The sequence below is a fragment of the Saprolegnia diclina genome (genome assembly GCF_000281045.1).
Source record: "Saprolegnia diclina VS20 unplaced genomic scaffold supercont1.92, whole genome shotgun sequence".
Lineage (NCBI taxonomy): Eukaryota > Oomycota > Saprolegniomycetes > Saprolegniales > Saprolegniaceae > Saprolegnia > Saprolegnia diclina.
The window spans coordinates 104,386-114,638 of NW_008246159.1; the positions used below are offsets into that span (position 1 = coordinate 104,386).

Below are 10,253 nucleotides of genomic sequence, written 5' to 3' on the forward strand. Positions count from 1 at the left end.
AGCTGTTCATACCCTTGGTAGTGGTGCCTCACGTGCCGAATGTAGCGCAGTCAGAGCATCTCCACCCGACGTCCTATTCCCTATTTCGAGGTGCTGGCGAAATGGCATCCGGATAAAATAGGAAAAACAACTCCACCCGACCTCCTCACCTCCTATTCCCTAAAAAATAGGAATTCGGCCGTTTTTTCGTCCTAAGCGGTACCGAATAGGTCAAAATCGTCGCGAAATAGAAGCCAAATCCTATTTCTAGGCGATTTGATTGGCTTAGCCTAAAAAATATTGCCGTACCATTGGCTGTCCTATTTATCCCGTGGATCTGATTGGAGCATCGAATGGGATCCATCCACGAGCGCCGAAGGCGTCGTCTATAAAAAGATACTGGGCGCTCCTTGGCTTGTGCTCCCTGGACCCACTATAGCCATGGGTCGCCAAAAGATCTGGACACCAGAGGAGGTCGCCACGCTCGCGCGAGCTTGGATGTCGGTGAGCACCAGCTCGACTGAAGGCGCCGACAAGAAGGCGGCACAGTTTTGGAACGAGGTCGTTGCTCGCTTTCACGCGCAGGGTGGTTCCGATTCGCGAAGCGCAAGCGCCGCGAGCAAACGATGGTCGGGGAAAATTCAATCGGCCATCTATGTGTGGTGTGGACTGTACGCCCGCGCCAATCGCGCCAATGAGTCCGGTAGCAACGAAGAGCGACAGATCGAGAAGACGCAGGAGCTGTACAAGGCCCATCCGAAAGGTGTTAGGGATGGATTCTCCTACCTCTCGGCGTGGCAAGTCCTCAGGGAGTGCCCCAAGTTCCAAGAACTGTACGATAAAGAAGGCCGCTTTTGCACGGTAAGGTTGCAACCTCTTAGTGTTCTTAGGTAGTCGCGCATGATGTTGCTGTGGCCGGACGCGATGTCGCGCTTTACCATCTTGCGACCAACAACACCGCCGCCGTGGCGTCGCTTGTTCGGTCGGTGAAATACCTCGTGCACGAGTTCGTCATCGTCGTCGTCATCGAGCAAGAACTCGCGCCAGTGGCGCTAATACCGAAGTGAGTGCGCGCGCAAGAGAGCTTACAAAAAGGCGCGAAGCCGGTTAATTCGAATTTATCCGGTATATGCCGCTTGGATAGGATGGACGGGTGAAGATCCTATTTCACGATAGGATCCACCAATCACAGCCCTCCGAGAAAATAGGAAATAGGACGTCGGATGGAGATGCTCTCATATAGCATGCTGCTGCATCTCCTTTTCTCGTAATGGAGCTCGTGCGTCATCCTCTGAGGAGTCGTACTCGCATCGGAAGGTTGACACTACGGGCGGACAGACGTGTACACTATAGCGTAGCACGGGTGAAACGCGCGCTCTCGTGCTGCCACGCGGTACCTGCCACACGATATGGACAATTTACATCGTTTCGCATGGATTCCACGCAAGACATGTGTTTGCCCTTGGACTTCGTCGCTCAGGCCACACAAACTGTACTCAGATGCGTAGATTCGCGGTTCTCTGATTCCAATAGGTATGGAATCTAGGTGCTGCGTGCACGCGCTCAGAGCCGTGTCCACACCATCGCTGTCGCAGTCTCTCATTTAGCGCGATGGAGCACGGCGCCAAGTCGCCGAGCCACGATGGCACGGTCGAGATGGACTATGCCAACGTCATTGGCCACGACGTGCGCGCGCTGCAACACGACACACCTTTTTCCAACAACGAAGAAGCCAAGTCGCGGTACGTCCACTGGTTCCTCGGTGCTCCGGGCACCTTACTGGGCACACTCATCGCGCTTGGCATCGTCTTTGGAGTCGTGGAAGCCGCGGGCGACGACACTAACTTTGGCGTCGTCTACCACGACCACGCCAAGTACACGTACGCGGCGGGGTGCCTCTTTCTCCGCGCGCTCACGTGCATCGTCGTGCCCAAGATCGTGCTTGACGTTGCGCTCTCATGTGCCGACGTTGTTCGCGCACGGCGCATGTTTCAATTCCGGCGGCGCATCGTCGGTCTCGCGCTACTGACGACGCTGCTCGCATCGGCGCAGGCGCTCGCATGGGGTCTTCTTCTCGGCCACCAGTTTCGCGGCACACCGTACACGTTCCACTCCGCGGCACTGGGCTTTGCATGCCCGCATCTCGAGAGCAGCAACACGACTACTGCGCTCGCCAGCGTTGTTGTGGTCGACAAGGGAACGCTTGCGTGCAAACCCCAAGGCAAAATCGCATCCTTTGGCATCGCCGATGACGTGTTCAACATTCGCAACGACATCAAGCGCTGGACAACGTACGCGAGCGTCGGCGACGAGGTCCAAAGCGTGGTTCGTCGGCTCGTGCCCGACAACGTGGCGCTGGCGCTGCTCCACGGCGACGTCTCGGGGGCCGTCGCCTTTGCCATCGTCTTGGGTATTGCGCTCGGCGTCTACGACGACGCCGACGAGGCTGCTGCTGGCAGTACGAGCGAGAACCGCATCGTCAAGGTGCTTCGCGAACTCAACGCGATCTTTGAGATCATGATGGGATACGTGGTGACGACGACGCCGATCGCGCTCATTCCGCTGATTGTCGGTCCGCTTATCTCGGGCACGCACGGGTATGCGGACTTTGCGCGTCTCGGGTATTTCGCGCTGGCGTACTTGGCTGCGATCGCCACCCACGGCCTCCTCGTGCTCCCCACCGTGCTTGTGCTCTCGACGTGCACCAACCCACTGCGGTGGTTCCAGCGTGTGCGCCACGCGCTGCTGTACGGCCTTGCCTGCAGCTCATCGCGCCAATCGCTGCCGTTGACGATGCGGGCGCTCGACAAGCACGTGCGCACGCCACAGGCCGCGCGCTTTGGCGTCGTCGTCGGCACGACCCTCAACCGGAACGGCACGTCCATCTACATCTCGCTCTCGCTCGTTTGGCTCTTCTACAACGCGGGGCTCGAAGATCGGTTGACGCCAATCAAGGCGGGCTTGATCCTTCTCTTCGGCGTACTTGGGTCCGTCGCGGCGGCACCCGTGCGCTCGGGCGGCATTGCGATCGTCGTGAGTTTCTGGGCCATGCTCTCCGGTATCCCGACTCCGTACGCGTACAGTCTCCTCCTCGTCGCCGAGTGCCTCATGGACCCGCTGGCAACCATGATCAACATGGCCGGCAACCTTGTCGTTGCCCACATCGTGGCCAACGGAAACTCCGACATCATGTCCCGGCGAGGACGCACCTAAGTATCCTACGTATAGACATTAATACCTTAATACACGCACAATGCACTGGCATTTCAGCAGAGGACATGGCAGTCGTGCACACGTTCAGCGTCCTCTTCTGCGGCATTGTAGGGGCACCGCCTCAGCCTTGCATCTGCGGCATGCGGCCTGGCACGCAGGGCGTGGGTCGCAACGTACTGCAATTGTTGACACTCTCATTTGAAATTATAATCGTGTGCAGTTGTGACCGTTGGTCGCATACAGTGGTGGGGCACTGGGTGTGAGCCTAGCCCACGTCAAGACCACTAGGACGGGACAAGGCGATGTGTGTTTGCATGTTTAGTCCTACGGGAGAAGCCCGTTGATGTGAGACTGTACAGTCGTTGGCAGCAGTTAGGCGACGTAGCTTAGCTACCACTTTCCGTTCGGCTTTGTAGTACACTAGCCTGTACACTAGCCGGTGTTTACGGAGTACGGCCACCCTCTGTCTGATTTCACGTTCTGGTTGTTGCCAGGAGCGGAATCGGTCACAGCATTCCATAGATATCCGAATCGACAATTGTATCCAAGTTACATGTCGTCGAGGCCAAACGCATGCATGTTGACGCGCGGCGTTGCCGGGAAGCTCGCCATCACCAGCTCCATAAAGCCCTTGGGACCACACACCGCGACAATAGCGCGACTCGGATCCACAGCGCGAAAATCAAACGACGTCGGACGGTCGTTGCTGAAGTGCGTCACGATCCGCAGCGGCGACGCCAGTGCGTCCAATTCGTCTTGAAATGGCGCTCCAGCTGTCGTGTAAACAAATATGTGAATGGTCTTGTAGCGCAGATCGTCGATGGCGCCTTGCAGCAGCGAGAGCATCGTGGACAAGCCCGAGCCACCCGCGACCAAGACAAGCTCGGCGTGCGACTCTGGCTCTAGAGCTATGCTGCTTGGGATGGGCACAAGGACGTCGACGGAGCTGCCGATCGCACAGTCGTGGAGCAACGTACTTACGGTGCCATTCGGCACTTTCTTCACGAGCAAGCCGATACGGTGCGGGCACTGCATGTCCTTGGCGACTAGCCCCAGAGGTACAGGCGTATACGACCGGGTCGCGCCGGCAATGCGCAACGCAGCGTGGTGACCAGGCGTAGCGTAGGCGAGCACGCTGTGCGTGGGCGACTCGAGAACCAGCAGCGCCATGTCGGGCGACACGAGCTTCCTCGAGACGACGGTGCACGGCTCAAAGGACGTACGTGCGCGCGACGCAAATGACGCCGACGTCGTTGCATACGCCTCGATGGTCATGTAGGCGAGCGCCCACACTGCCCACGAGACAATGCCGAGGCGCAAGCGCGTATCGTCCTCGGTCTGCGTCGAGAAGAAGCTTTGGAGGAGAATGAGTCCCGGGCGCATCGCGATGATCGCTCCCGCAATGCCATACGCGCGCAGCATGTAGTAGCGGTGCAGCTCGACTTGGCCGCGCTGAATGGCGCGGACGCCTTGGTACAGCGAGTGGACCCACACAAGCGAAAAGACGACGGAGGCGAGGAGGATGCCAAGACCCCCCTCGAGCGACGTCCCCGCGACAAAAAACAAGGCCCAGACCGCGACAAACGAGACGCCGCACGCACCGATGGCCACGTACCCGACGCTGCGGTGGCGCGCAAAGTTGGACGTGCGAAACCCCGGAAACAGCTGCAGCGTCGACGCAATGAGCCAGACCGACCCGGACGCGACGTGGACGTACGCCAAGCAGCGCACAGTCATGTCCTTGTAGATGCGGACGGCTCCCATCGGCGAAATGCAAAAGTACAAGACCACGTAGGCGGCGAGGAAGAAGACGACCAGGCCCACAGTCGCGTAGCGAAGGTACTTAAAGCCGCGCGCACGACGCTTGGCCGCTGCGAGCAAAGGCGATGTCTCGCAGGCGGCGTCAGAGAAGACAGTCGTTGTCATGGTCGGCGACAATGGTCAATGGCCTTCGGGAACGGGTCCTACACTTGAAACGGCGACATGATGACCGCAGTCATCATTAGAAACACACTATTTCAACAAAATGGCGCGGTCGCGAGTCCATACATCGTGTAAACACTGGAAAGCATAATATAGTGTTCGACAAAACGTAACACGATTTACGTCATCTTGCCGAGGTTGTGTTGGCTTCGAAGGACGACGGCACCAACACTCTGATTTTGATGGCAATACCTGCATTCTCCCAACGCATCCAAGACGAGGATCGGCACTCTGATGACGTCAGAAGGCAACTACTGAAGTCGGTCTTGCTCATACTCCATGACTCCGTTGGTGGAGCTGAAAGAGCAATGGCGTTAGAGGGTCAGCTCTTATTAATACCACGCGAAGTCTATCCGGATGCGAAGAAATGAAGCAACTTGAAGTCAAATGGAAGAGCCAAAAACGACTTGCTGGTATTCAACGGCACAAATGTGTACACACTACGACAACGTCCAGAAGAGTCGCGACCTAACCCTCCTGCGGGTTGGCCGTCGAGCGGAAGCTCGACTTGGTGAGGTACGGCGCGATAAAGTCCTTGCCGTACGAGAGGCGCGAGTAGACACCCGGCTTGTTGGCCAGCGCGCAGCCCTCGCCCCAGCTGACGACGCCGATCTGGACCTCCTTGCCGTTCTTGGTGGCCGTGAGCGGACCACCCGAGTCGCCCTGGCACGAGTCCTGGCCCTTGACGCCGCCCGCGCAGATCATCGACTCGTGGATGCCGTCGAGGTTCTTGGCGCACTGGTCGTTGGCCCAGACCTTGACGCCGACCTCGAGGAGCACCTTGGACTGCGAGCCACCCGAGCTCGTCGTGCCCCAGCCGCGGACCTTGGCGACGACACCCGGTGCGTTGGACGTGTCGTCGTCAAAGCTGAGCGTCACGGGCGTCTCCTTGCTGGCGCGCTCGAGCTCGAGGATGCCAAAGTCGTAGTGCATCTCGGCGCTGGTCCACTTGGGGTGCGAGATGGCCTTGACGACGCGGATGCGCTCGCCGTCGGCGCCACCCGACGTGTAGTGGGTGCCCACGGCCGCGTAGTCGATCTTGAACCCCTTCACGCAGTGGGCGGCCGTCAACACGTACTTGGGCGCGATGAGCGTGCCGCCGCAGCGGCTGCCCGACGTGGCCGACCCGCCGCGGAGACCGGTGATATACTTGAACTGGCCGACAGGGACTTCAGTGCCGCCGACGATCTCGGGGTTGCCGCCTTCCGGGACGATGTCGGCGACGGCAGCCGCGGCGCAGAGCGCGAGGAGCGTGGTTTGGAGCTTCATGTTGGTGGGGGCTGGTGAAATGAGGAATGAGACAATGGTTGGGATTAAAGAAGGCGCCCAAACAGAAGGAAAAGAACAAAAGCTAGGAACACGACCACCCGAGCGGTGCGCTAAAACCCAGCCCCATAGCCGCGAAGACAAGCCACGCATAAAGAACACAGGACCAGCTAAAGACAACAGAACACGAGCCACACACACCCCACCAAGACAAGTGAATCAAAAGAAGCGACCGGAAATCAAGCAACAGAGACTCAGATGAGGGCCGAGGCCGAATAAGACCCCTACAACAAAACACCAGAAAGCACGGCAGCAACACGAAAGCAACAAACAATTGGCAGAGCAGACAAGAGATCCAGAGGAGCGGAAGCGCACTCCACTAACAAGGCCGTCCAGCACTGGAAACGAAACGGCACTGGCCGTAGAAGAAACGAGACAAGCACACGCCCGCGTAAAGCAAGACAACTAGCTGCAGCAATCCAAGCACACACAGGCGCACAAAGGCCTCGAAAAACCTCCAAGCCACAACGGAACAGTGCACAACCAGCCACAACCCAGTAAAACCAAAAAGAAAGAACGACAGCAAGAAAACACTCGAAATACCGAACTGAGACCAGCGGAGCTCGAAGCACACCCAAATACACCGGCAAGACAACCCCGCACACACCAGCGGGTCACACCCATATACGCCAACAAGAACGAAGCAATGGACCAAGAGAACCCTACACATGAAACAAGCAAGAAAAACCGAGAAGCGAAGAGACCAACAGCCAACTGGACCACACAACACTACACGGCAAACGGACCCAAAACAGAGCAAAAAACGCGCGACCCAAAACAGGAGACACAAAGTGGACCACCCGGACAACAGGACGACACAACCGACGCTGCGTGATGGCACCCATACGACAAGCAATACCAAAAAACACAAGTAGAGGAGCCCCGAGCTAACAGACAGGAACCTGACAAACCCAAAAGAGTGGCAAAAACCAGCCAAGCAATATCAGCCAACAAACGCACCAACGGTAAGCGACCAATAGACTCAACTCAAAAAAACCCAAAACCAGACCAGCCCACACAGAACCCCAAAAACACCCAACACCCGCATAGAAAAAATCGAACCACAAAAAACCTGCAATCCCAACCAGCGTCTCATTCCCCATTTCACCAACCCCCACCAACATGAAGCTCCAAACCACGCTCCTCGCGCTCTGCGCCGCGGCTGCCGTCGCCGACATCGTCCCGGAAGGCGGCAACCCCGAGATCGTCGGCGGCACCGAAGTCCCCGTCGGCCAGTTCAAGTACATCACCGGTCTCCGCGGCGGGTCGGCCACGTCGGGCAGCCGCTGCGGCGGCACACTCATCGCGCCCAAGTACGTGTTGACGGCCGCCCACTGCGTTGCCGGGTTCAAGATCGACTACGCGGCCGTGGGCACCCACTACACGTCCGGTGGCGCCGACGGCGAGCGCATCCGCGTCGTCAAGGCCATCGCGCACCCCAAGTGGACCAGCGACGACATGCACTACGACTTTGGCATCCTCGAGCTCGAGCGCGCCAGCAAGGAGACACCCGTGACGCTCAGCTTTGACGACGACACGTCCAACGCACCGGGTGTCGTCGCCAAGGTCCGCGGCTGGGGCACGACGAGCTCGGGTGGCTCGCAGTCCAAGGTGCTCCTCGAGGTCGGCGTCAAGGTCTGGGCCAACGACCAGTGCGCCAAGAACCTCAACGGCATCCACGAGTCGATGATCTGCGCGGGCGGCGTCAAGGGCCAGGACTCGTGCCAGGGCGACTCGGGTGGTCCACTCACGGCCACCAAGAACGGCAAGGAGGTCCAGATCGGCGTCGTCAGCTGGGGCGAGGGCTGCGCGGTGGCCAACAAGCCGGGTGTCTACTCGCGCCTCTCGTACGGCAAGGACTTTATCGCGCCGTACCTCACCAAGTCGAGCTTCCGCTCGACGGCCAACCCGCAGGAGGGTTAGGTCGCGACTCTTCTCGACGTTGTCGTAGTGTGTACACATCTGTGCCGTTGAATACCAGCAACTCATTCTTGGTTTATGCATTGGCGTCTTGGTTTTTTGGGTTGAGAAGGCAGTGTGAGTTGGCGAACGTAGTAGCATTTGAGCTTGGACGTGGGTTTGTATGGAGCTTGCAATTCCAATCACCTTGATCAAAATGGAAAAAGGATCTCGCTGCATCAAAACATTCGACCCGGATTTCCGTAGTACTAGTTTGACGATTAGTATTGCGGTGTAGAACGAGTGTGGCCATCTTCTGAGTGAACAAACCTCTTACACTGACGTGCTTTGATTGGAGATGGGGCATGTACGTCCTGGTACTTGCAGGCAATTCAATGGCCGCATCACAAAGGTAAGGTATATGCAAATACTCGCGCAAGGTTTGGTTGTCGAAATAGGGATCCAGAGCAAGACTTCAACGTTGGAGATGTGTGCGTGCAGCTGTGCGTGCATGTTCGCGACACGAAACGCGTACTAGTAGCAGTTGTCCTCTACCGCCTCTGATATTTCGGACGGTAGACATTCATGGTAGACAACAAACAGCAGTGCTCGTGCACCGCGAGAACCTCTTTCCAAATGTGAAGAGCGACTGTCGTAACAGCAGTGGTGCCAACACGGGACGAGGCACGTACATGTACATAGATCATGTATCTATAAGTTTGAAGCTTCGCAAAGCCACATCAGCAATCCACGAATATTACCAAACAAAATTGACATTGCACTTACCAGTGCACGCGCGAGCTGCACGCGCGGTGTGACTCTACCGTCAACGTCAGTGTCACGCTTCTGCCGATGAAACCGCCACGTGGTTGACATGCCTTGTTCGACTCCTTCTTGCTTTGCCTTGAGCTGCGTTGTAAGTCGTGCGCCTCGTACGCTCGTCCTTCCAGCGAGCTCTGCTCAATGACTTCGATTGGTCCATTTCCACCTCGAACAGTAGCGGACTTGCATGAATGCGGCCGGGTCCTTGCTGTGCGCTAAGAAAGGCATCGTATACAACAAGGTCCTTGGACAAAATGAGAATTATAGATGATTCGGTAGGGACAGAAGCGGGTGATCACCGACGTGCCTTTGTGCAAGCGAGGACAGAGAAACTCGCTCCTTTTTGTCGCCCATTTGAGTTATTCTGGCAATTGCTATTCTGGGTTTTGTCCAACATGGCCGCATGACAGCTGCCGTGCGACAGACGCACTAGGAGCTTCGATGAGCTGATAGCGTTGCCAAAGGTCTTGTACCAACTTGTAGTCTTTTGTAGCCCTGCCGCAGGGCGCGAACCGAGGTATCTACATCGCAATAAACGCGACTACGCCGCGAGGGTTGGAAATGCAAACGCTCGATTCAAGGCTTCAAGATGACGACCGCAGCGGCTGGTATACGCAATATGCACAATCTGGTTGAAATTGGTGGCATTGGTCACGTCAGCTGGCCCTGTTGACCCAGGTTAAAGCAAGTCGACCCCATCGATTACGCCTCGTGTGCCATGAATTCGACCCCCCCACCCCCTCGTATCACCAAACCCGGAACAGCAAACTGCCAAAACCGCTCACCAATGCGGTGCATGGACAGTCCCTCAATCGTGTGGCTGGACGGGTCGCGACCGTTCACCGCCGCATACGCAGTGGTCCTTCCACTCTCGACAATATTAGTACACCAGGCGTCCGCCATTGGGCGCCGCACAATCGCCGTCCGTGCGAGCGACTGGCGACGCGGTTGTTACTGTACTGTACACACGGATTACTACACGTGTTTCAGGTCACGTCTACGCGCCATGTGTCTGTATCGCCACCACCCGC

General features: G+C 57.4%; 4 protein-coding genes across 4 annotated transcripts; 2 read left to right on the forward strand and 2 right to left on the reverse strand.

Annotated features, from left to right (window-relative positions):
- The first annotated feature begins 1,577 nt into the window (after nt 1-1,577).
- Nucleotides 1,578-3,256, forward strand: SDRG_15453 (hypothetical protein). Its single transcript, XM_008621626.1, has one exon. The coding sequence runs from the start codon at nt 1,591-1,593 to the stop codon at nt 3,190-3,192; it is 1,602 nt and encodes a 533-aa protein (XP_008619848.1). The 5' UTR covers nt 1,578-1,590; the 3' UTR covers nt 3,193-3,256.
- Nucleotides 3,257-3,715: 459 nt separating this feature from the next.
- Nucleotides 3,716-5,155, reverse strand: SDRG_15454 (hypothetical protein). Its single transcript, XM_008621627.1, has one exon. The coding sequence runs from the start codon at nt 5,116-5,118 to the stop codon at nt 3,742-3,744; it is 1,377 nt and encodes a 458-aa protein (XP_008619849.1). The 5' UTR covers nt 5,119-5,155; the 3' UTR covers nt 3,716-3,741.
- Nucleotides 5,156-5,563: 408 nt separating this feature from the next.
- On the reverse strand, nt 5,564-6,493 carry SDRG_15455 (hypothetical protein). The gene has a single exon (XM_008621628.1). It carries the CDS (start codon nt 6,442-6,444, stop codon nt 5,644-5,646), a length of 801 nt encoding a protein of 266 aa, XP_008619850.1. The 5' UTR covers nt 6,445-6,493; the 3' UTR covers nt 5,564-5,643.
- A 1,115-nt stretch (nt 6,494-7,608) lies between these two features.
- On the forward strand, nt 7,609-8,504 carry SDRG_15456 (hypothetical protein). Its single transcript, XM_008621629.1, has one exon. The coding sequence runs from the start codon at nt 7,624-7,626 to the stop codon at nt 8,422-8,424; it is 801 nt and encodes a 266-aa protein (XP_008619851.1). The 5' UTR covers nt 7,609-7,623; the 3' UTR covers nt 8,425-8,504.
- Nucleotides 8,505-10,253: the final 1,749 nt, after the last annotated feature.

What these genes read in the sequence shown, in the direction of transcription:
- SDRG_15456 (XM_008621629.1), top strand. Translation starts at nt 7,624, where the DNA reads ATGAAGCTCCAAACCACGCTCCTCGCGCTCTGCGCCGCGGCTGCCGTC.
- SDRG_15454 (XM_008621627.1), bottom strand. Translation starts at nt 5,118, where the DNA reads ATGACAACGACTGTCTTCTCTGACGCCGCCTGCGAGACATCGCCTTTG.
- SDRG_15455 (XM_008621628.1), bottom strand. Translation starts at nt 6,444, where the DNA reads ATGAAGCTCCAAACCACGCTCCTCGCGCTCTGCGCCGCGGCTGCCGTC.
- SDRG_15453 (XM_008621626.1), top strand. Translation starts at nt 1,591, where the DNA reads ATGGAGCACGGCGCCAAGTCGCCGAGCCACGATGGCACGGTCGAGATG.